Below are 25,688 nucleotides of genomic sequence, written 5' to 3' on the forward strand. Positions count from 1 at the left end.
ACCCATCCATCCCGTATCCACCCCACCAACCATCTCGTGTGCATCCATCCACCAATCCCGTATTCATCCATCCCTCTCGTATGCATCTGTCCATCTTGCATGCATCCAACCGTTCATTCATCCTTCTATTCATTAACATTTTCTGCCTTTGCAACTCCCCATTCATTTTAGACACATCTATTTACTGTTTAGCACTTTTAGTTAAGTGGTTGTTGCTTCCTGCGGCGGGCAGTTGTGCCTTCCAAATGGGTTGCTTTTTAGAAAGTAGCACCGATGTCACGGCCCCGACCGGTCATAAATACCAGTCGCGGTAGCATCCCCACGAAACGCCCACGTGGCGGACCTGATAAGAGTGCAAAAAAATTTCCAGCCACTGTGATTTTCTTTGTCGTGTATCTTAGTTTTAGCAAGCGCTGAGGGGCCAGAAATGCCTTGGTATTACTAATCAAGCCAATTTCCTCCTGCCATTCCTTAAATATTTTTGGTTTTATAAATTACGAATTTCTTCAGAAAGCCACGGGTACCAAAATGATAAATGCTTGCTTTATTCAATTCTGATAAGGCTCCTTTATTTACCCCAATTCTGAAGTGAAATCCGGATCGGGAGAGGAATTTGGCTGTAGTAAGGCGAATAAATGAAGAAGAGCAGCTTGATTTGCTTCGGCAGTGGAAAAATGCTTTACTCTCACAATGTCATCATTAATTTACCCTATCTGATGTTGTTCACGGATAAGTCTGCAGCCAGATATATAAAAAAAATTTTGGCATTTTGAACAGAGAGAATAAAAAACTTGCAAATGCAAGTTTACGAGTTATTTTGGACTAGTCATGGAACAATTAACTTCTATTTACCTGTAATACTTTGTTTAACACTCTTTTGGTAACGGAGCACCTAAGGTTCTGCCATTCTTCCTTTGCTCAGCGGTATGGCCTCTGGGCGCCAAAACACATTCTGCCCAACTCTTATGCCTGCATTCCACTTCAGGAAAAGTTCAAGCGCTACTTTTCTTTAACCCATCTGTGGAATCATGATGAGTCAACTTCTCAATGATGTGCTATACTTTGCCTCCGGGGCAACTTATGCTCTTGATATAATATTTGAACTACTGGCCTAAAATTTCATTTTGGTAATCCCCCAGAGCTAATGTATGTCTACAATACATATTCTGGACTAGTGTTATGTCTTCTCTCGTCTTCGGGAATAACGTGGGGCTTACATTAGTGGCAGCGGAAAGCAAGCCCGATTCTGAAGGACATCTTGCCTGATTTCTATTCCCGAATGTAAGGCCTTAAAGTGGCACAAGAAGGGCATATGCTGCGGATGGGAGAATCGGCGACGATCCCCAACGCAAGGGTTGAGCATGATGTCCATCTTCGGCGACTGCCTTAGTCTCGCCTTCCTCGTGAGTGCTATCAGCAACAAAAGAGACGCTCATTATGGAGTTGTCCCTGTTCCTATATGAAGAGATCAACTAGGTGAATTCATCACACCTCCTCCCCCTCTCAACTAGCTGGGTAGAACACATATAGACATGACAGGATAGCATTGAAGTGGGAACAAAGTGGCAAGGAGGGACAGACACGACACTTCTTCCCATGGAATTGTTTTAGACCTCCGTTCTTTACTGAATGGCCATGCAATTGAGTCAGTGTTCTTGCCACCAGCGATAGACATACGAGATGTCCTGCACATACCCTATTCTCCAATACAATTTCCAAATAGGAAAAAACTCCAGATCCAGTGAAACCGCAGAGAAGGATTGGTAAGGTTGCAGTCAAATGTCGCCTCAGTTATACGCAAATTCGATGAGTGGCGCGGTTGGCTCGTCGGTGCTTTTCCAACAGTATTAACTGCAGTATGATGGCCCACGCGAGTGGTGAAACAGGGGAATTCCTGACGACACTCAAAAGGAGCATATGGCTGTGTAACACTAGGATTATCTATTTAACCCTTCGTTTTTTGCTTACGGGCAATTAAGACCCTGTCTTAGTACTTTCGCTGGTCAGCATAACCTCTAGACCATACCAGTGGTCTCTAGGCCTTGTTACTACACTTTCCTTCGCCTTCAGGAGAGTCTCAGGGCGCCACTGTGGTCATTGAATTTTATTAACTGGGACTGTATCTGCCTTTGGAATTCAGTCCATACTGCTTGCCTTGAGGTGAAGCAAATTCACAAAAATTATGACTTAATAATGCATGGCAAACAGTGACATGAGCGATTCAAATGGTGTAAATTCCACTCCTCGCTTCATCGTTTTTAAGCAATATTCATCGCAGTTTTTTTACCCTCCTTATTAAATATTTGCGACTTGAATACAAAATCACAAGGTGGCTCAGACTAGGAGATTCACTATCTCTAAAGTCCACGCTTTCATAGAATAATTCTAATTACGTAAGATAAGACTACCTTCGGAATTAGAATTGGAATTTTAAGACGGTGAGATCGAAATCGAGAAGAGAGTTTCTCTCACAAAACACCAGTTTATTAAACAAAAGAACAGTCAACCTCAGTTCTCCAATAAACTTGATTATTCGAGGTGAACGTTCGTCGGTACAGCACACACTTCTATCGACACTTCCCTCCATGCATTGACGTTAGTCGTCTGGTTAGCAGCATGGCGAATGGAGATGCAGTGGTTGGAGTGACCGCCTTTTACACATTAACACAAAGCAATGGTAAACTAGGATCAAAGTACATGCACGGTGTTTGCCACATGGATCGTTGCATGTAGCTCAAATGGAGAGAAGAGTACTGACTTGTAGATGGTGCGACATTAGAGGGGAGCACATCACGACACGCTGGGTGAGAATGAAGACATCTTCAACTCCTCCTCACGGGATTTTCATCTCCGTTCACACCGCCCTTCGGGGACTCAGCCGGAGGCATTTGTCCACGGCTGGAGTTGAGCTCAATCGCATACCTTGAATGACTTGGAGGAATTGACTTTCTCACTCCAGTGCTGATCTCGTCCTTCGTGAGCACCTCGAATTTCGCGTCCTTGTAGACGTTCTTTGAGCCAACAATATTCAGGATAATTATATCGCAAATCGTTGGCGCCTAGGTGGAAAATATGTGTTCTTGATAGTAAGTGAACGGGCGAAGCTTCGTGAATTGTAACACACATCGTGCATTCCAGAAGGACTAGACAACATAGCTGTAGAGAATAACAATCACCAAAAGAAGGCACCATCCAAATCGGAAAGCAGCTCGACGCAAAAATTACGAACGTGACTAAATGACTTTGGACTAGATAGCTAGCCTAAGCATGGTCAGAGTTTGTTGTTCGTGGAAATGCCTTCATCGATAGTCAGTTGTCCATTTTAAAATGGGATTTTCCCATTCATGATGTTAAGTGCCAGTATGGACCCTTTAAAGTCCTCCCAATGCCATTTACTTGGTAGTGAAATTAAATGGCAAAAGTAAGCATTAGACTAAAAGATTGGAGCCTCTTCTGCCAGTTTCCCTCCAAATTTCATAATTGCAGCCTCTTTCTTTTTTTGAGGCGGATGTGATCGGAAAACAAAAAAGCCAAATGCTATGTCCAAACAGAAGAGAGTGGAAGCTATAACGAGATTCAAAGTTTACTGCATTCAAGCATTACTTGGGTTAAGTCATAAAATCTGTGATGGCATTCAGTATTAAGAGAGTACAGGAAGTGCTGGAAAAAATCTTCAAATTATCTGCCTTTTCGAGTACTTAAATCACATATGGTGGACGGATTGCCGTTGGGGGAAAAAGCGCCATTTCGAAGTACATCGAGGGAGATACACTGAAAAAGATGACGCTGTTGCTTTAATGATGAGAGCAAAACAGACTATCAAAGTGTGTTTTAGATCCGACCTACCTCCATCAAAGCACCTCTTACAAAGGTCAAGACCGATGCCTGTCCCCTCTCAAAGGATGGGGAGAAAGTTTGAGGTGGTATGGAAATGAATCGTAATGAATGTCATTTCTTATGCCCCCTTAGTCAATGTAGGTGCCAATTATAAACCTCTTGTGGAATTCATGGAATCCGGCTATTGGGTGATCTTTCTAATGCTGCCTACGAGACGTTCGTAGTCTGCCCCAGTTCTGAACGCGCTACTCACAAAGCCATTTAAGTAGATGCTGATCCTAGTACAATATTTCATGGTAGTAATGAGCAACTTTTAGAAACCTTCCACCGCAAACGCAAAGATCACTTCTTCCCTTTAGTTAACATACCACCCACCTTTTTAGTGCGTGGAGAAATTCGCAAACCTACCGTCTTTGTTCCGCTGTACACGTGAGGAAAAAAGCGGACCTCCTTTTGCTTTCATGATTCATTACAGGGAATCTAGTTAGATGTAACTCCCAACAGGCGCTATTCATTCATCAGACTGGCAAAGCTAGCTGATGAACAAAATGCATAATTCTAATCCATGGGAGTTTTACAAACCCTTTAAATCTCCCTTAACCTTAAAAACAATTCCTTCCTAACCGATTAGCTGATTTGCCACGAATGTGGGATGAGACTGAGCAATCGCCCACTTCTCGTGACTCGTGGGGATGAGTGTGTGAGCTCATCCTAACTATTCCTCTTCTGTGGGATTTTCAAAACGGCCGAATCAAGATCTTTCCTGCGGGGGAAGTAATACATGTGAAGTGCTTAATCTAATTCATTTGGCTTGACTTGCCCACCTCCGGTTATCTATTATGTTTATGAGAATGAACCATATACTATTAAGATGAAAGAATGACATCGTTAAGGAGGTAATTGGTTAATCTGTTGTTGGGGTGTGACGTTGTTAAGGTTGATGCATTAATGTTGACACGAGGAGAGAAGGAATCTTGGGAAAATAAGGCAGATTTTTATAAAATGATTGTAAATAGGGAGTTTGATGAATGATAGAGGAAAATGCTCATTTAGTTAGTCATCTACAGGTTAGATGTGGGAGGAGGAGTGTTTGAACTTACCATGCCCAGGAGTGCCAGACCCGAGCCGAGGTTGAGAAGAAGGGGAATGATACTGAACCTCCCGGCTTGCCCATGGACAAATATGGAGAATCGTAGGCCGATAGCCTTTACCAGATCCCGATACAGTGTCCCGTTTTCCCGATAGCGGTATGCGTATCTAGAATATAGATTCCAATTGCTTTAAAACAAATTACCCAAGGCCTCGAAATTGTCTGAAGGCGAAGTAACCAGCACCTCCAGGCAGTGCGCATTTCTTTTTGACATTAGCAAGTGACTGGCTGAAGATACTCTGCAACGCAAGAAGTATCGCACTACCTTCTATTCTTGATAGGTTTGACAATCTCTGATTGGTCGATAAAGTGTTATTTGGAAGGAACGGGTGGGCACACCTATTGTAAACCTCTATTTCAGTCATTAAATCTGATGGGCACTACTAATTTCCCCCTCCCATCTCTGTAAATAAATCAGTATCAGTGAAGGAATCAAGAATCAGGCGTTCGCGCAGGAGTTAACACAACATAGATAATTGAAGTGTAAAACAAGGTATTTTACCACTTGACCTTTGGAGAGTACTAAGTCAGGTCATGTTTAGACTACGGACTGGGTGCTTCATGTATCTGTCTAGTGGATCGCATCCCTTCACGATTTTAACTTCAATGAATTTGTGAAAACAGAGGCGGGTGCATTGGGGAACTAATCAAGCCTGAAAGTCTCCTTTCTGGCAAAGCAGAACCAAACGGACATTTAGTAGCAGTCTGAAGTAGCGTAGGTAATGCTTAAAATAGTTCAAAAGGTTCTCGGGCAAATCGCCTCAGGGATCGAAATGCACAGTGTAGTGCATATAATTGGGAGATCTGGCACATGGTATTGCCTTTTGTAATGGTAATTACATCCCTCCTCTTTAGACAGTAGTTTCCGGTCTGCCAAGTGCAAGACCGATCCACCGACATTTACTCGCGAAAAAGCATAAATCAGCATCAAATAAAATCCCATTGTACAAGCCGACTTATTACCCTCGACTTGTGGTTTGTGGGGGAAAACCAAGTGAAGAATCATTGGGAGGGTGAAAACAATGCAAACCGTGAGATGAGTGCCTGTTTACACGGGGACAGAAAGTGAATTCAATAACGACAAGGAATGCGTGGCAGTAGAAAGGATAGCTAACCAAATTGATCGGAACACACCGCCACTTCTTTTCTCAGGCAGTAAGCGAAATGCCAAAGGGCCACGAAATTGTGACTTTCATCTGGTTAACCTCAAAGCAATGGCATGTAGAAGCAACTTCTCCCATGATTTTCGTTCCATGCCCAGAATGGTGTCAAAACCCGTTGCTTAAAGGGCTATTGTTTGGTAATAATCTTTTCAAGGATGTGCTCCATCACACCCCAGGTCAGTTAAGAGAAAGGTATGCAACGGTGCAATTGAAATATGCCAGTGTGTTTGGAGATCGCGATAGAGTGGGACAAAGAAGGGTGGGAAAAAAAAACAGGTATTCTTCCGGCGCCCGGCAGTTTGGCATGTCGGTATGGAAAAGTAACCGATGAATAACTGTATGACTCGTGTAATGAATGCATTACTTTTAAAGGTTCCCTTAGGACAATAGTGTGGGCCATGATACGAAATGCCACCGACCGGGATTTGACCATCTACGCTGTTCTGGGGCTGTTGAAGCGACCCAACTTCTTGACGGTGTGATGTTAGTACGCATGTAGCTACATAAAGAACAATGGATGAAAAGAAAGTACAAGTGGCGTTTGAATGGCTGCATTTAAGTGATTCACCGAAAATTGAATCCACTGTTGCCGTCATTGTCCACGTCTAGATTGGTGAAGGAGTAGCTGGGTTTGCAGTTCCCGGCACCCCAGTCCAAATTACAATCCCAGTTGATGATGATCCCAATCACCCCACCCTAAAGAATCAGGTAAAAAAAAGTAGGTATGCACATCAAAAAATCCTTTTGGACTGGATATAATGATCTGTGCATTTTAATTACAGAGGAATCACAAAAGTGGAAAATGCAAATACTTTATAAACTCTCGTCCCTTCTTTCATTGAGGTGCCATGAACAATTGGCTTAATAGGCACCTTTAAACTCATTTGTCTTGTTAATTTTGGAAATATTTTATATTATTTAGGGCGATCTATGTTTTTTTAACGCGTAATGGAAAGATCGACTGTGGCAAAGACAGGTGTAGAAGATGCCTGGTCGAATCTTTCAACATTCTCGAGTGAAAAAACTAATTAGTAAAGAAAAAAAAAGCCAAAAAACCCTCCCACCTTTCTTCATTCAATCCCGGCCTTTGTAAAATACAGGCAGTATTGGAACGTCTTGAAAAGAAAATTTGACTTCCAAACTGTGGTAAAGTGAGCTACGGAGGTCCGGTGACTTTAAACTAACTCTAAAGACCGAAGTCGACTGATCAAGATGACTGATCCAGGGCTGCCATTACATCGTTAAAATAGTAATCAAAAAACATCAAATCGACATAAAAGGGTTCACCATCATCAACATCACAGTTAGACACACCCTGGTAAGTGCAGATGGTTTCAGCCCAACTTCCTCAAAAATTGTTCCAAGCCTGAAAATGGGGCAGTATTTGTCAAGTTCGTCACTGGGATTATAACGACATGAGCCGAGAGGTTTGTTTGATACCCATGCATCACGATTCCTCCTAAAATACACAAATAACAGAGTCCACTGGTTTTTAAATAATAAAATAAACTGCGATTAAAGCCTTATGGGCTTCATGCAGATTATCCTATTCAAAATTTCTAAAGTTCTGACAGAAAAATATGAACCTATTGTGTAGTTACCTTAAATTTTCTGAACAAACCAAAAGCATCCGCAAGAGAAGTTAAAATGGCCTTATTTTCACAATCGCAAGGACAAAACACACACTCAGGAGTGTATGTAATAAACATTTTGCCTAAATATCGAAAAAGACATGTATTATATGATAAAAATATTATAATATTGGTCAAACAAACCTTTTTATATGAAATTTTGGGTATTCAATATCGTTTTTTATGTAGACTGTGTAGTTGGAAATCATCTCAAAGCGCGTCTGTAAGTTGTAACTGAGAACAATGGTATCATTCTCAAGAGGACACCAAGCGTAAATTTCGCAAACACCCTTCCCGTCATGAAAATCTACACACTTTCCTGTTCGTGCACCTATTTGAAAGAAAAATATTTTAGTTGCATGGTAACTAATGAGATAGGAGCGCAAACTAAATCTTCATTAAAACTGTTGCACATGGATAAGTACAATATCTAAAGCGACCACAAAAGTCAAAATGTGGTCTCCAAAACCGCACATAATTGGTTTGTAGATAATGCCTTTACTTACCTGCCTCAGATAAGGATAATTGCATTTTTTCGCAATCACCATCTCGTCCACATGAGGATTTTTTACTATTTCTAAACTGTAAATGCAATAACCAACTACCTTATCCCAGGACAACGACTGGATGTCTGTCGCGGCGTAACTATTCGGTGCGTTGTCACGAAAAACGCATTATTTTCCAAAGGAGGGTTAACAATATCTGCGGCGTCGGAAATTATTGCTACATCCTCCTCGTTCTGAGCCCACCGTTCAACCATTAGTCCCTTCGTCTTGGTAACAGTTGACGACACAACTTCATCGTTTTCTTGATAACCCTTGTCGTAAATCAGTACCCAGCTGAAAAATCATTTAATTTTTGTGATCTTACCAGACAACGTACACTGTTATTGCAATTTGAAGAAGCCTGTGAAAAATCCCTATTTTATAGTTTGTTATTTCCACCATCTTTGGTGTTTCATAGGTAAAGAGGAACTCAGCGACTCTTTTGCAGTTCATCTTGCTAAAGCCTCCCAATTTAAAATGGTACTCATGAAAAATGTAGCATTCGCGGTGAGCTAGAACAAAATAGTTCATTCTTGCAATCCAGAGTTTGTAGCAAAAATTTTATAATATAATCAAGCTAAAGCGAAATATCTTAATTTGCGATGTAAGGCGATTGTGTCGGAGATGGTGTCGCATCCAACTTTGTAAAGGTATTAGGGATACTGGCAAATCCTTGAAGTCGACCCAAACGGTATAGTGCCACGGCCAAGCCAGAAGTAGCTCTTTACCGAAACTGACCATTAAACAAACAATTAATGTTTTACGCAGCTCCCCCTCTTTTTTGAGCGTCGTCCCCGCCGCTCCACTTGGTCAACCTCCCGCGTCAGCTATCACAGCTTAATTGGCGTTGTAAGGAAACACCGACGAGTCGGTCTTAACAGTCATTACATTTCTATGCAACATCACCGATCCCTCTTGGCAATCTAGCTTTATCTGTTGTTTTGTTCGGTTTGGGAACTGGACTCAGGCAAGGGGTATTTACTGGCTATCATACGTGTCCATAGATCAACGTAGGAACACGGGATTTAAAACGGATCCGTGGGAAAAGGACGTCGCCTCTGTTCTTCCTTGCCATGTCGCGAAGTTACTTTGCTGACAGCTTTATGTAGGTACGGCGGGGAAGCTCTGTAGCGAAACCTTTCCAGTTGGCTCACGGCTTGCATCGCTTTAGTTGTCAATAGCTCTCCGACCAAAGGCAGTCATATCCACAGGCTTTATATCACCAATTCTCCTATCCGTAGCATGTCTTTTCTTTTGTCACTTTTTGATTTATCATCTAAAAGTAGAAATTAGGACAAATGTCCCTAAAAATCGGGTTCGGCTTTTTTTCTCTAAATCCTGGTTGCTAGAAAATCCATATAAAAGCAAAGTATGTGAATACAGAACTAGCACTAAACAGCAGCACTCGGCCAGCATTTTGCATTTACTCATTTTGCTGTATTATTTGCATTTCAGTGCTTCCCAGCAATCCATCAATGCTTATCTTAGCTACCAGGTGCATGGGAGAGGCATTACTTGTTAACGTAGCTCTATTGTCTTGCAGGTACAGCAGACAGATTTATAATATGCTTTTCCAAGTGTTTGCTCAGATGTTATTAGACATCTTGTAAGAAAGAAAGTTAAGGCAACTGTCAATTTTCAAATAGTTTTTATTAAGACCTTAAAGATTTTTCCTATCCAGGAACAACACTACTGTTAAGAGACTTTAACGATTTGCATTTGTTTGTAGAAACTGGGATGTATGTCGATCGCACTGGGAATGCTTTTTATTGCAGCCAATGTAGTAACTATACGTTTATTGCTTGTTTAAAGTGTTATTTTCCAGTTTCATGGAAGAATTGGAGCACAACATTGATAGGTGCAGAAGAAAATTCGATCACAATGCACAACTGTACTGATTTCTGCTGCTAAGCTGCACATATTACTGTGATGGAAAAGTACATCCGACAGAAGAGTTGAAAATGACGTCGATTTCCGTCATGCATTTAATCTTGTTTTCTGCAGAAATGCCATCAACAACTAACGCAGCACTAGCTGTGGGGATAAACCATCTAAAAGAGCCCGTTGCGGACTTGTCTACGTAACTTGTATGAAAAAAGATGCCAATTAAATAAAAATACAGCTCCTCCTTCAACACTCAACTGCTTAGGAGAACTTAAATAGATTTGGCTAGGCTGCTGTGAAATGAGAATAAAGTGACAAGAAGGAATAGACGCGGAACTTTATCCAAACAGAACCACTTTATACCCAGTTCTTTGTTACATAACTCTGCTTTCAAGCCAACGACTCTGCCACTAGTGTTGGGCATGCGTTATGGCGTGCACATTACCTTTGTGTCCTAATGCAGTTCCCATTCAGGACTAAACTCTAGTTGCAATGGAAATGCTAAGGTAAAAACCATAATCGCAGATACCCTCCCAGATGAACGCAGTTTTGATGACTAGTGCAATTGGTACATGGGTAAACTTTCCTACGGCACTGACTACGTTGTGATAGCTAACGTAGGAGTGTGACCAAGGAAAGCCCCAGCGGCACCGCTTAAACAGGTGGGCACTATCTTATGCGTTGATTAATTGCTTAACAATTTGTTTTAGGTAACGGACAATCAGGGGCCTCGGACGTTGTATTTCATACAGTAACTCTATTTTTCAGGGCATGCTCATGATGCTTTAGCCCGTTTACACATCGGCTGCGCATACTCAGATTAAGTGTTACGTCTTCTTTAATCTTCAGCGGTGCCTTAGAGCACTACTACAGTGGGAGGCATTAAATCTGTCCGACCGACACGCCGCAGGGTGAAACTACAGTCTGCAAAGACTAAACTGCCTAAGTGGTTAAAGAAGGAAAGTTAAGGCATTGCATTGATTTATGCAAATTTTTGCCACTTTTTTGTCCAAAATCCCTAAATTTATGATCAATACTCTCTTCCAAATTAACTCAAAACTTGACTAACCATATCTAAATAAACCCCTAAGATGCATAAATTATTATGCTTTATAACAATAAATTCAATTCTTACACTCTTGATTTAATTAACTGCTTTTTAATATTACATTCTTGGCTTATATCTTCTAAAGCTTTGCCCCTAAAATATTATTGATGCTCCTACTAACCTTCTAGGTACCTTTTAATGCTTTTCAGACATGCTGTTATCGATTTATTTGTGATGCGTTTATATTACCCATTTGTTAAGCAATCACCTAGACGATAGTAGCCGGTACTTTAATTCGTTCGGAAGTTCCTTAGCATGGCTCCGAACACAAAGGCTAATGATCCCTCTTTGAGATGTCTAAAACTGTTGCATTGGCTTACCATCGTGTGTACAACTGTAAGATTTGTTTATTTTTTATTTCAAAGTGTGTCAGTCTTGCCCTTATAGGAATCGCTAGTTATCTTATCCACTGGTTTCGATCAAATGATTTTACGAGAAATTATAACTACGTTGTCATACCAGTTATCCTTCTCTGCATCGGATTTACTACAATACTGGTCTGTATCCTTGGCGTGTATGGGAGCAAAACAGATAACCTCTGCATGCTTAAGTTGGTAAAATTTAATGCTTTGTTAAGCATTGCTGATCTACCTTTTAGTACGCAGGAATTACGTGCATTCTTCTCCTGCTGGAAATATGCATTTCACTTGCAGCAGCGATACTGAAAAACAATGTAAATGTGTTCTTTACTTACTTCTGTAGCTAGAAAACTATGTCATTGATGTTATGAAGGACTTAGTGAGCAATTATGCCACTAGCAATGAGACCAAGAATAAAATGGATCTCATTCAAAGTGAGGTAGGAGAGCTTAACAACTTTTACATTTAGTTTCAATGTTGTGGAAGTAACAGTGCTATTGACTACAGAAATATGAGTCTGCCAATTCCGTCTTCTTGTTGTTTTCGGCCCAACTGTGTGGACAAAGACATTTTCCCAAAGGTAGACTTTATGACAGTCTTACGATGTTAATAACTATGTGTAAGGTTTTACTTAACAAATAGGTAATGGCTCCTGATTAAATTTGTGCGGCATAATGCAAATTTCAACGCAGCATTTTGGGGTGTGCTCTAATTCTTAAGGAACGAGCATTGAAATATAACTTGTTTTAAGGTCAGACAGTATAGACTCCTTTCCATTTTACTGCTATGATATTATGATGCAATAGTATTTCATTGAATGACATTGAAGTTTTTTTCATATAATTATCACGAATCGCTGTTCCCACATTGGAATTGCATCTCTCGAACACTGTCAGACACTTTTGCAACGCTCCACTTTGTTCTTGTAAACTGAAATGACACCTTTACCTATGAGTAAGCCACTCCCATCACTGCTCTACGTGTTACCTTGAGGTTTGCTAGTACGCGGCACGCTTTGATCTGAAATTGTACACTTTACTTGGTCGCATCAAACCGGTAGTTAGATGGGAATAAATTGCGTGCTAAATGATTCATACTTGTGAATATCCATATCAAATGCATCCCCATGTAAGGATACGATGGCTCAACTCTCCGAATACGCTATCCTGGGCAAAATCATTAGCATGTCTGAATCACTACTTCCTATACTCACCCCAAGCAAAAAAAGGAAAGGCTAAATATTTAAAGTGCTGCTTTCATGGTTTTAGATCACTCATGTGTAAATGCTTTAGATTTACATGGTCAAAGTGGAATGCTAGTACAAAGTGCCTGGAGATCTGTGCACGCACCTAACGAGGAGTAGTACACTTTTTTAGGTTTTTATGAAGCTGCAAGTTTGATATCAAATTCTAGGTAATACTGACCTAATATGAATTCAGTTTGTATATTTGTGGAGCTGATAAACGGAGCAAACTATCGTTGGTGGTCATTATGCAATTTTTAAAGTTTGTGTACCTCCTGAAAAAGCTGTCTGAATAATTTTTCGAAAGAATCTACGCAGTGAATTTCTTAGAGTCACCTAACTTGCTGCTCCTTGTGGTCTTGAGTTTTGCTACAGTTTTGAGCAAGTGACTTTGCGTGGGATATTTGGTTTTTAGAACGTTGATGCGGTTATTGTTTGATGAATAAAATAGTAGAATAGCATTTCGATATTTTTATGTCCAACGTTAGTTTAGGTTTCTATGGAACAGCAGTTTTGCTTCAAGATCATACAAGTCATCTTTCAGCATTATTGTGATGATTTTCACCGAAATTTGGCGCAGTCAAGGCAAAAGTGACAGAAGCGGGGGTAGCTTTAAACGCACCTAATTTATGTTTTGTAGTTTTTTGTACAGATAGCATAGATTCCTCAATATCGGATCATTTAATTTGAGGCTATTACATTTTTGTGTTTGTTGTTGGTCTGTGTTTCAATATATGTTCTTATTACCGAACACACACCAATTCCTGTATTCAGTTAAGCCAACTGAATACTAATATTCTAGCAATACTTCTTCAAGACGTCCTAAGCAAGTTCTAATATCCACCTGCCAGAACCTGTAAAACACCAATTAGGACCTGCATTTAACGTTTACGCAGAAATTACGAAATGCTGTATGTGCGTAGACACATTCTTTTATGTATTTTTACATCTTTCTTATCAGTTGTTCCCATTGTTAGGGCTGTACGGTCGTACTAACCTCATATTTAAACCACAAGATGCTAATGATGTCAATTTCCTCCTTCGTGGCGTCTGTGGGAAACGCTTTTGCGTTCGCCTTTGCTATCCTCTACGTTCGCAATCTGAACCGCTACAACCAAATCAAGTAGACCTGGCCCTCTGGAACTTAATTCCATTTCCACCTTCCCTCCCTGCTTGACGGTCCCCTATCAGTTGTTAATGCTACCGCTCCTCTGAGCGGATTTTTCCCGCTTTACGTGGACATCCTTCTTGAGACGTATGGACAAGCTCTCATGCGAAAACTCGCTTAAAAAGTTTCGGCCCAAAGAACCTTTAATAACTGCTCCTTGTTTGTTTTTTTACCGGAAAGTGCTGTTATTACTGAAAACCCGAGCGTCTACTTTTCCTCTCACTAGGCCTTCGATATGAGGCGGAAGATGAGGCAAATTCGAATTAGAGTCATGCTAATTGGTATCTTAACGACTGAGTAATAAAGTTAACACTCCAATTCCTTAACTGGTGGGGAGTTGACCTGTAAAAGCCGCATGGATATGACAGAGGCACCACTAGCAGAAGTTTATAGCTAGCTGGTCAGACACAAATGTCCTGCATCTGCGGTTCCGCCAACAGCCGCTGATACGATTCGATGCTAACTCAGTGGGACTCCGCTCCATTCTAGTGCAATTTAGTCTGAATTGTTCCAAAATATTGGTTTCATTTATGGTAATAACTTGCCTATACTTAATAAAACACAACCGCTTGCCTTTACCACGCCATCAATAACTTATTGTGCTGCATTGACGCAACACTGACTCAGGTCCTCTTAACTGCTGCCCTACTGGAGGAAAACACTCACACTTGCGGCTTTAGTACCATGTGCAATCCTTCTTGCAGAATACCGCCTCTGTGTTTACCGATCTTATGCAAATTCAATGTTTCAGACAACCACTGCGTGATAAAGGAGGCTTTTTTGAAAATGCCGGTGTGAATTTTCACGGAATTTTCTTGAAAGAATAGAGAGGGTAGTTCATAGACGAAGGATCTCAGGTCATCATGTGAGAATAAAACAAGCGTCTGAAAGAATTAATGGGTATTGTGACCCTGATAAGGTTCACTAGAGCGTTCATGCCTTGGCAACTGAGTGTAGAGAGGGAGGTGAGAGCGAAGTTAGCAACTCTGGTTACCACCAAATAGTTAGAGCCAAGAAAACTAAATAGGTGGAAAACGAAGGTTTCATGGAGTGTCTCGATAACCAAGCAGTGTGCGGTACCACTTTGTGCCTAGAAAACTAGTGTGAAGTAAAGTGGTTATTCCCTGTAAAAGGAAGGAGGCTAGACCCTTGCACCAATTCAAAATTTGCACACTACTCCATCACAAGGAATCCGATAGGTGAGGTTATGTTTACTGTGCATACGGTCTCCATTACCCACTGCTTATGGGTGCAAAGTGACATGGCAATAACTTTAATAGCACGAAGTCTGCATCAGTGGACTTTGTAATCCTGCATAAAAACGCGCCGTGCCAAGCGATGGGTGACACTCCCAGCACTTGCCGAGAAAGCACAAAGAGAGCTAATTCACACTGAATGCTCTTTGTCTTCGTTAGACAGGTCTTTGAGTAAGCCCACTGATATCGCATAGCTAGGATCATTCATCACTTTGCTCATTCATTGTGATGCTTATACTATCCGGATCGAGAATGGCGTCATCACAGGTGCCGAGGTGCAACATTTCTTGCTCTGGTATTCATAATCTACAAACCGAGTCTTTTTTGTAGGCGAAAGAAGCAGAATAGGGTAGAATAAGCATTATTAAAGGAAGGAGGGGTTGAGAGTCCGTCGGAAAAAGACCAAAGGCTACGAGCCTATCAAAAAAACAATCGGGAGGCTTAAGTACCCGAGACATCAAAACAGAGAGTTTAGCATGTGCTTAAAAATCTACAACTTTAACTTAGATAAATACAGAATTTTTAACCAAGCTCTAAAAAGTAGACAAATCCATATATAATTTGCAGGTTAATATTTAGTGATGATTTACCGGTTAAACAGCGATTTTAATGTATCAAGTACTATTACAATTAACAAATTTCACCTACTCTTAAAATTTTAGAGGTATTTTCTTCCATGTTTTATTGGTACTTTTGTAAGATTAGCCATATTCCACTAGTGACTCCATGATACGAATTTTCTAAAAATTTGTAGTATATATATATTTTACCAGTTTAAGGAGCAAACCCAATCCTACCTTGTAATGCAATGGTTTACTAAAGGTACAACTTTTTATTTAACTCGCTCTTCTATTGCAACATTTATTGTTCGTTCGTATCAATCGCAATATATTTTTCCAATATGGCTCTCCAGTTTAATTATTCGCGTCTTCGCTTATGGGACGTTTGTTTCCATGTTATCCACCAGAGCACTTTTGTCCACATAGATCTGGGTATCAAAGCCTTGCGCTCGCATATACCGCTATTAGAGAGTTGTCCGCGATTGATCTAAGACTACCAGAATACGGCTGGGGATTGTGTGCTCGGTATTACTGTCCAGTTGCGGGAAACTATGAAAAGTTTGCCTTTGTTTCTGACCCTTGGTTATGTCTAAAGCCTCTTCTAGTCATTCAGCGACGATCATCACGAATAGGATTCCGCCGAGTGATCACGATCAGCCGAAGCAGTCCTCTATAGCTCGTGGGAAACCGGAGGTGCGTCCCTTGCCTTGTCGTATTTTTTTTCAGTGGCAAAAGAACACGTTACGTGTGTGTGGGAACTGGTCCGAACAACTTAGCTCAAAAGGGAAAGTATATTTCTATAACTGTATAACCGAAGTATCTCAATGGCAGAAGCCTCTTGAGTGGACACTTCCCGATATGACTCAAAGTGAGCTGCATAAGTTCATTTGTGACCGGCAAGGCGAAGGTATTCTATCTTTCCGTTGTTAACATAAAAGGTCAAACTGTTAAGCGTCCATATTCTGCGCTAAATCAGGTAGATAGAGTGAAATCCCGACTGCAAGATGGTGCGTCTTCTCCCAAGCGTCAAAGGTACTCCGGGTCTAAAGGCGGTGTTGATCGAACTAAGATTGAAGGAAATTCATATTCTCATCTAGATCAACACAACTTGCATGTCAATTCGCCGAGAAAAGTTGACCGTTCGGGTAAGATGCAAATGTAGTGGGTCAGTTCAGAATTTTCGCACAACGTAGGCCATGGATCACCACAGCGGGTTCATCAGAACATACGGGATTCTTTTGACGGGGTCAAGATTGGTTCATCCTTAGCTTCAACTTCATATTGCATCAATAGCATAGAGAATCATGGCCCCCGTGAAGAAAGTGGTGATTTCCAGGCCAAGGTGTCTTCGAACAGGGTACTTCCACACGACGATAAGGTAAAGGCGTTTAAGTTGATAAGGAGATTTAGATTCACCAGAATCCTACTACGATTGAAACTGGACGGTTTTCTTCCCTATCTCCCCTGGTAATTTTTGAATTAACGGGATTTTACTGTCGGTTAAGAGTTGGAGATGTGGTTTTCTGGGTCTCTGTTGCTCTACTCCTTAGGCTGATGCAACCATGCCACCCAAATTAGCAAGTATTCTTGCCCCACATTCAACTCGAAGTCCGCTTTTGATGACTGCATCCTCTGGTCAAATGCCAAGTAGTGATCCACAGTCATCCACGTCTCGATCTTCCAGTCCTTCATTGCCTCGCAATGAGACAACACATACTCTCCGGCAACATCCTGCTAGTATGTGCCAACGTCGGCCTCCACACGACTTGCCAGCTGTAAATAACGGCGATTCCCTACTTCCTGATATTCAATCTAAAGATGGTTGCTCTTCCAAATCCGATCGGCGTTCTACACAAATTGACAAACAGCGTAAGCGCTAGCTCCAAAGAATCAGCGGAAATACGCTGCGTTATGTCCTTAAGAAATAAACCTTAGCTTTATCAAGAATTAAATGGTAAGGCTTTGTCCCTGTCGAAACTTCATCTGTGTGCACTTTGCTTTTTGTGCACTAACGGAGCTGCGCTTCTTACGATCGCTACATGGAAATAGCTTTTTGTTCGCGTATTAGTTGAAGTAACTGGTAAAAAAAGTTTTTATGCTTTTAATAAACATATTTGAAGAACTATCGCAGCTATGAGCACCTGTTGACTATTCTCACAATTCGCAAAGTACATTATTTCCTTGTCTGTTCCAATTGCTGCTGACGCGCTTTTGCCATCCAGCGTAGGTATCCTGTGTATTCGGCGCCGAAGTGGCCTGGATTGCATTTCTTGAGTTGAGGACACGCGATTAGCCTTCCGTTGCCGTCTTTATGATTACTGCCTATAGGCTACACACTAATTGTAAGGCTTATGAACATGGTGGACAGTTCCCAAAGTCCAGCTCGTCTCTAGTTTGAGCATCGCTTCATTCTAGTGAAGCAGTGCAGCGAGAGTGGTTTTGGCCCGTTTGTACCGACCAACCTTGGCTTATGGATTCTAGTTCTTTGTCAAATTGGTTGTTTCTGGCACCCACGTAGCGTTGCTAATTGGCCAAGTCCCGTAGTTGTGTAGGCAATACCTACGGGGGACGGCATCACTTAACCGTACTAACTTTGGATGAGCATTCTCTGGTCTGCGTTACCGCTTTCGCGGTTTTGCAGTTTTCTCTACCGCATCATCCCAGGCTTCCTGCTATGGGACTTTCGTTCATTTTTACGTCGTCATTTGGCTCATGTAATCGCCCATTTAGGCAGCGCAAGGACCTAGAAAAAGTGTCAGCCATCATCAAAAGTAAAACCTAGTTTTTCTGTTATCTGGTTCTCAACTTTCAAAATTTTATGTAACTTTTCTAGGTACTGCGCAGGGGCTTTTTAAAAGGATTCTGCCAACTCGCAATGCAAAGTAGAAGCTGATTAAATTATATTTAGAGAAGCCAAACGAAGATTAGCTTCTTATTAATTCCCTTTTGTCGCAAGTTTTTAATTCACTTAAAAAGCTTTTTTGACCTGGTTTTATCGTGCATCCTTCACCCTTACAAATTGTAGTTTATCATCCTTGTTATTTCACCGCTTTTCCTACCACATAAGCTAGTTCTTTCTAACCTCCAATCCATAAATTTACAAATGCCTTGGGGTTTGCGCTAATTCTAACGCATGGGAATGTAGTCGTAGACTGAATCCTGTGTTTCAATGCATGGCGATATATCAACAAAGTACGGGACAACGGTGTAGGCTTTTCTCAAGTGTGGCGCTTCCTGATGTCGCACACTCAGTTTAAAATAATTTGATTCTAGTTCTTTATGGCTCCATTTTCATCGAGGGCGCGTATTTTGGCCACCATTAGTCGTTTTTATTATTTTTCCTTTGTTATAGCCACATCTCCGCAACGAACCAGTTCAATAAAACCAGATCAGGTTCTCCGGAATCTCGTGTCTGTGCTGAGTCACGTAGTTGATAAACGAGATCGGCTGTCCCTTTCCAATGCCTCGGGTTGCAACAATCGTACTCCCCCTGTTAATTCCGCTTCCCGTTCTCAACCATTGGTTGCTAACCTCTTGTCCACTTTCTTAGGAACACGTGCGTTTCTTCTTTAAAATATTTCGCTGAGAATTTTTTGACTGTCACAAACTTGGTCATAAGCTTTGTTTTGTCGGTGCACATGCACCCGCTTGGATTCGGTAAGGTGATTGCTCTCCCTCAGTCGCAAACCAACTGCGAGTTCTAGGTTCAAGGGTCTCAGAGACGTGTAAATAGGTGTTTTGTGCTACCTGAAACTGCACTTCTACTCTACAATGCGGCTTTAGTTGTTCGTTTACTGAAACGGGGATGTTCCTACAATTCTGCACTGTAGATAGGACTTACCATGCTGAGCCGATAACAGCCTCAGACATGCTGGAAGCTCAGCCCCGTTTAACTGCCGTAAGGGATGCAGTACGACCTCACTTTAGTTTACCTGCTCTGAGCGCACTTCGACCCACAGTTGCTGTTTTGAATCGAGTCTCGCTTATTGACCAAATCAGCCAATCACCCGACACAATTGCCTACTACATGTGACTTCACTTCACCAATGGCATGCATTTACGTCTGGACAGAGTTCGCAGGGTCGGTGTGTCACAATCGATGCGCTGCCATGTTATTGAGTGCGTGAGACTGGCACCTGGTTGCTCATTCGACCGGTCTCTTGCTTCATCTGGCTGGTTTCCGCTCGTTACGTGAAGCCGCGGTTTGCATCTAAGAGGTTCACCGTCATTTTGCCAAGGACGCTAAGGGCGCCTCCATATATGCATTTTACCGTAACTTTTCGGGCGTTTTTAATCAATACGCTTCCGTTTTAGATAAAAGATTGGTTGATGGTAGAACGGCATCTCACACGTCTTCTCCCGTGTCCAATAAGTATGTGGCATTAAAGCTACGGATGCCTTACCTTCTTATTCTAAAGTTTAATATCCTGTGATGAGTTCAACGTGCCTTCGTGCTTCTGATATTTTTAAGCTAAATTTCGTCCTATTTTTTCGCGATTGTTTAAGCCTGCCTTCAAAGCCATAATCTGAGCTCCGTCCCTCTTGTAGAGGTTCGTTAAATGGCTCAGACAAAACCAAAAATGAGCGTACCCCTACATGTCCATCTTCGTCCGATGGTACATCAATCATATCACCTTGTCCACGCAATTCCCCTTCTCCTGCCAATACCGCTTCCGACTTTCGAAATCATCCGCAAAAGCGTCACAGTCCATTGGATTCACGTGCTGTTGTCGGCGATGCACTGCAGCTTCGGCGAAGTCATTCAAGCGAGGAGGATGGAGGTACTGTGAATCCTCTTTCCGCCTGTGCTTCGGATAGTCGACGTTATCCCTTGTCTCTCGATGCTCCGGAGGTGTTGCAGTTTGTTGATTCCCACCTCTCGGTGCGGTTCCAACATCCCGTGGCCGATACGATCGAGACTGAAGTACTTTTGTGACATTTCTCTAGCTACATCATATTTTAAGCCATTTGTTCCTCAAATCCACAGTCACACATGATGATCGAGAAAGCTGTAGATCGCATCTCTATTCATGCTACCGTTATGATCACCTCTCCATTTATGCAGACTCATTGTGTTAGCGTTTTGTCAAACCCGTTTGCTTGGCAAACGCACAAATTTAAGCAAGTGCCTTGTACGCTCATTGCTTATCACACTAATTCACTTGGGAGTTATTTAGAGTTATGCCGTCCAGTCAGTTTGTTCTTAATGATTCCCCCATTTTGCTTTCAGGCACAGTCATTATTGCGTAATTTCGATCGCCTGCACAGTGTCCTCTATAGTGAGCTGTCTGGCGAACTAAAGAAACTACGCGCCCTAGTGTGCATAAGTGAAACGAAACTGAAAATCCATCAGCAAAGGTACGCTTGACCCCTCGCCTGCCGTTGCATTCACTATCATCACCTTCCTGCGGTTTAGCTCTTGATGTTTAATCCTTAGGAAGGAATCTCTGCAAGAATTGATGGATGCGATCGAGTCGAAAAAGGCGCTACCACTCCTGGGTTCTCCTGACGCCCCAATTTGAGTGCCACCACCCCTCTGGCGTCACGCGCCCGGCCGTTCGCCTCATTTCATTCCGTTCCTGCTCTCCAATGGCAGCTCTAAGCTACGTACCGTCTAAGCTACCATCCCCCACAATTGCGATCCCCCTCATCTGGGACCCCTCCTGCTGTAAAGAATCCCCCTCCCCACCTCTGCCCTGCCTTCCCGTCTCTACGGTCGGTGCTTGTGACCTCTGACAAAACGTGGTTGGTGTTGGTATTTTTTATTTTATTACGTGATTGCCTGTCGGAATGTCGTGGCCACAAGACGCAACGTAGGGTAATAGTTCCGCTTAATCTCCCGCCCTATGTACAGTTGTACACTTATTCAGATTATAATTTTTATCATGACTATTCAATTTTTACAAGGACGGTGATGTCGGGGGTGGGTAGGATCCGCGGTTTAGATCACTTGAAACTGGTATCGCCCCACTCGAGGTGCCAGGGGCTGATAAAAGACCGACATCCTGCGTAGTTTTTCAGCAGCGCCCGGCCTGGAGGATAAAAGGGGTTGACGTTCTTCTCAGCAATGTAGAATTCCAGTTTTGCCTCCATGTCGAGTAGTTCCTGGGACACGAACCGCGCACTGAAGGGCAAGAGGTTGGCAATTCCGGTTAGTATACGAGAGGCCTCACGCCATTCAAGGTGGCCGCCGAGTTCTACTATAATCCTGTTGGCTCGAACGGGTGTGACGTAGTGATGAATGTCGGCTGAGTGAGGGTGATTACGACATCTGAAGCCAATTACCTTTCCCTCCTCCCATTCGTTTGCCGAGAGATTTTCTCGTTTTCGGTTTCCAAGGTCCGGGTACTCGCCATACGGCAAACATTCTCTTCTCGTCAATTTTCCTATTGACAGTTGCGCGAATCATATCTAGGTGTCCAATTAGGAGTTCCCCACCCTCGAGAGCCTAATCGAACCAGAGCAATATTAGGCTAGGAAAAAAATATACGTAAAGGGCTCATAATAAAACTACAAGTGATAAAGTGCTAGAGCGCTTCTCCAATGCTCAATCCAATGCCAACAGAACGCATGAGCCAATTCATATAGAATGCGAAGTAGGAGCTATTACAACCGGACCCGTAAATACAGCTTATCGCAGTGCTTTCAATTTTACCATATTATTTCGTAGATGATGAGAAGCGGTCACAGAGCCGGCAATGCAGCTACCATACCTGAATACCGAACTGGGAATGATTCAACAAGTGGTTGACAGTTTCAGGACCTCGAAGATCATAATGTCTTCTAGGATATTTGTACATCCGTTCACCACTTCCTAAAACCGGAGTGCGAAGAAGAGGATACAGCTTCCGTCGGTCAGGTGGGAATTCAATGTCATCAAGTTCACCGCGGATGACATAATTCTTCATATAGTGTCTCTCGCTGAATGGCAACGGAATACGATGAAATAATGCACTGCCAGATTTTAAAACCTGAAATAAGTTCTCAAGTAAACCACTAAGGCGCCGGAGACCTATCGCTGGTGGCATACTACAGTGAATGAGATTGAGGCCCCATAACCAACGGATCAGAAGACAGAAGCAGGTATACTACATTTAAAAGTATGAGTTAAGGTAAACCTGTTATGCTCATTTCGAAAAACAATTGAGTTAACGTAAAAATACATGCCATACAAATTAATGAGAAAGAAACCTATATTAAAACAGTGGCCTCTGCCTTAAGGCATCAGTATCGCAAAAAATATTTTATTTTCTAAGTAAACTAATTAGTTTAGTAAAATAAACTCTGCAAAAACTCGAGACTTTTTGGAGGACAGTAGTTGACCAATAATATTGTTCGCCCTGACAAACAGATATTTAAATAGACGAGACTTAAAAAATATATTTTTGTAATTAAATTTTTACTGCTAGCGTTTTAATGCGCTATTTGTATTGTGTTTGCAACGGCTATCGCTGTTTTAGTCGGTCAATTTTCAAGTCGAGTCGGCGGTACAATTGAGAATGATGGTCGCCTGGTTGTTCCTGCTCCTGCCGTCGGTTCTCTCTCTTCCTTTCAGCTGCCACGATTGCGATGAGAACTGTCGTAATAGATATGTACGCTGAAGATTTTTTGTTATATCTTTTAGAGTATCGCGAGTCTTGGTGAGGCTTGTGTTTTTGGATGCCATTCGTCAGTCGGTCTCAATGCTCGAACGGATGAGTTTGGTGTGAACTTGGATTGTGAGCAAAAGTGCAGTCATTTTGAAGATAGTGATTCGAAGTCGGCTTGTTTTGTTGGTTGCACGTATATAGCTCCCTTGGAAATCGTACGCCCTCAAAGTGGACCATCGCCAATTTTCGATGCTCTTAGTGGTCCAATCATGAAGTTTGTTCCTCTGTTCCTCGTTTCACGTTTTCTTCAGGATATTTTCTTTCTTATCCTTGAATGACAATGGTCGTAAGTGATGATTTTTACTAATTGATTTGTTTTACAGAACCTGAGCAAGACCAAGTACCTGTGAGGGAATCGCATATCCGTCTTGTGGTTCCTAAAGGTATGTTCGGGTTTTGAAGTTGTCGTTAACTGTGTAGAACCCTCGCACATGATGGATGACAGTGTGTACGTGATTATGAATGTTATTCACGATTCGAATGACGAGTCCCCAACTTCATTCCACATCATGCCCGTGTCATCAAATGATGATGGTTCGGAAATGCCTTCTTTTGCAAGAACTTTTTGCCGCCGAGCTCACATTGCTCTCCACAACCTTGCAGCCCATCCTCTTTTTTTGGTTTCCGTTATTCTCATGTTTGTCATCAGCGCTACTCTACTTGTGTTCGCTTGCGTGCGCCTCAGCGCTCGTCGTGCGCGTTGTGCCACTTTTCAGCGCCAATACCGGGTCAGCTTCCATTTTATCATATTTGTACAGTTACCTTTGTCTTTCGCACTCATATTTGTACAAGTCAGTAGTTTGCTTATTCGGTCCTCACATTTATAAGCCTTCATTAAATTTTGTAGTTTTACACTTTCTCTGATGTCTATGAGTTGGTAGGATTTGCATTTTTAAAATTTGGCTCCTCTTTATCTTACTTCGATTACAGCGCATGCCGGCCTTCTTTAAGCCTGCCTCAGTGAAGGTCAGTCTGTTGACACCGCAGCCGACATTCGAGGACGAGGAGGCTCCGGAACTTCCACCAAAAGAATCAATCGACAAAAAAGCTCCTATGCAATGGACTGAACCCTCTGAACACTCGAATTCGCCCTTCGCCTGATATTATTTAACATTCCAGCCTTCCCTTCTCACGTTACTCTCTACGCTAATATTTTGCAAGTCCTGTGCCACAACTTGTCGTTTGCGACTTTAATAATCGCGTTTCACTTATAAGTGCAACCAAATTGTTGTCATTGCTATCTAATAAAGTTACCTAAATAAGTATTCTTGTCTTTGCCTTTAATGTGCCTCCGATGTGCTTTGAGTAGCTGCTCACGCATTTTATTTATCGAGGTTCTTCGGTCTATTCATTCGGCGAGGCCTGTTAATGTAAATGCAAGGTGATCGGTTGTACTTGAGGACCGGGAGCGTCTTGCGTCACTAAGGTCATGGTCTACTTCGAACTAGTATTAGTATTTGCTCCGGATTGCTCATACTTGTTGCTGAGGTATTATCTCAGCTTGAACAGATCGACAATGCATTCCTCCATAGCTTGTCGCGGTAGCATTTCCAAACTGCCATGAGATCTTCGTTGGCTGCTTCGCTTTCTTTTTTGATTTGTGACAGAGTGACATGCGTAAACTATCACCACCTTCATTATCCTGCTGCAGAACGCAATAGTTCCGCCATCTTCGCGCCTTTGCCATTGTTGCCGATTGCCGACCATGGCCGTTAGTGTCGAATAGCGCCTCAAGTATTTGCTCTTTCCAAATTTATGATCTGGTACTTCCTAACATAGAAAATTTCTTTGCTAGTTGGATATCTTTGAAATCGTTACCAAGTCATTGATCATTAAACTCCGAGTTGATGTTTTAAAGTTGCGTATACCTGTATGCGAATTCACACCGAAAGTCGTGTGCTATTTGTATTCTGGTAGCTACATATCCTTGTTACGGTTAGCTTAAAAAACAAAAGTTATCTTGCACATCACTCATCTAGAGAGGAATTGATGGCCAGCGTTGAGCTGAACATTTTTTGAGCAAAGGTTCGACCGCTATGGTTTCTTTCCTTCTCACTTGCAGAAATTCTTCCTCACCGGTGCTCGTCACTTCATCTTAGCAAGGAAAGTCTCCCCTCTCTTCCGTCCATTGAACC

The 25,688-nt window shown here is 42.1% G+C and overlaps 5 protein-coding genes across 5 annotated transcripts; 3 read left to right on the forward strand and 2 right to left on the reverse strand. All coding sequences in view use genetic code 11, as the record gives it.

Annotated features, from left to right (window-relative positions):
* Positions 1 to 2,822: 2,822 nt before the first annotated feature.
* On the reverse strand, positions 2,823 to 8,779 carry EGR_02600 (P2X purinoceptor 4; the record flags this gene model as incomplete). Its single annotated transcript, XM_024491849.1, has 8 exons — positions 2,823 to 3,059; positions 4,938 to 5,094; positions 6,719 to 6,846; positions 7,465 to 7,609; positions 7,926 to 8,112; positions 8,288 to 8,358; positions 8,387 to 8,620; positions 8,652 to 8,779. 8 exons carry the CDS (start codon positions 8,777 to 8,779, stop codon positions 2,823 to 2,825), a joined length of 1,287 nt encoding a protein of 428 aa, XP_024353664.1.
* Positions 8,780 to 11,573: 2,794 nt separating this feature from the next.
* On the forward strand, positions 11,574 to 14,047 carry EGR_02601 (CD63 antigen; the record flags this gene model as incomplete). Its single annotated transcript, XM_024491850.1, has 6 exons — positions 11,574 to 11,654; positions 11,684 to 11,872; positions 11,917 to 11,991; positions 12,021 to 12,116; positions 12,147 to 12,257; positions 13,898 to 14,047. 6 exons carry the CDS (start codon positions 11,574 to 11,576, stop codon positions 14,045 to 14,047), a joined length of 702 nt encoding a protein of 233 aa, XP_024353665.1.
* A 2,233-nt stretch (positions 14,048 to 16,280) lies between these two features.
* EGR_02602 (WW domain-containing adapter protein with coiled-coil) lies at positions 16,281 to 21,426 on the forward strand (the record flags this gene model as incomplete). The annotated part of the gene is made up of 12 exons (XM_024491851.1): positions 16,281 to 16,462; positions 16,510 to 16,597; positions 16,631 to 16,811; positions 16,843 to 17,049; positions 17,098 to 17,282; positions 17,315 to 17,371; positions 17,455 to 17,773; positions 19,257 to 19,460; positions 19,735 to 19,933; positions 20,453 to 20,828; positions 21,135 to 21,262; positions 21,342 to 21,426. 12 exons carry the CDS (start codon positions 16,281 to 16,283, stop codon positions 21,424 to 21,426), a joined length of 2,211 nt encoding a protein of 736 aa, XP_024353666.1.
* Positions 21,427 to 21,850: 424 nt separating this feature from the next.
* On the reverse strand, positions 21,851 to 22,932 carry EGR_02603 (39S ribosomal protein L16; the record flags this gene model as incomplete). Its single annotated transcript, XM_024491852.1, has 3 exons — positions 21,851 to 22,152; positions 22,190 to 22,352; positions 22,618 to 22,932. The coding sequence occupies 3 exons, from the start codon at positions 22,930 to 22,932 to the stop codon at positions 21,851 to 21,853; spliced, it is 780 nt and encodes a 259-aa protein (XP_024353667.1).
* A 471-nt stretch (positions 22,933 to 23,403) lies between these two features.
* EGR_02604 (hypothetical protein) lies at positions 23,404 to 24,654 on the forward strand (the record flags this gene model as incomplete). The annotated part of the gene is made up of 6 exons (XM_024491853.1): positions 23,404 to 23,496; positions 23,529 to 23,767; positions 23,805 to 23,839; positions 23,877 to 23,936; positions 23,974 to 24,281; positions 24,484 to 24,654. 6 exons carry the CDS (start codon positions 23,404 to 23,406, stop codon positions 24,652 to 24,654), a joined length of 906 nt encoding a protein of 301 aa, XP_024353668.1.
* Positions 24,655 to 25,688: the final 1,034 nt, after the last annotated feature.

This window comes from Echinococcus granulosus (genome assembly GCF_000524195.1).
Source record: "Echinococcus granulosus chromosome Unknown EG_S00012, whole genome shotgun sequence".
Taxonomy (NCBI): domain Eukaryota; kingdom Metazoa; phylum Platyhelminthes; class Cestoda; order Cyclophyllidea; family Taeniidae; genus Echinococcus; species Echinococcus granulosus.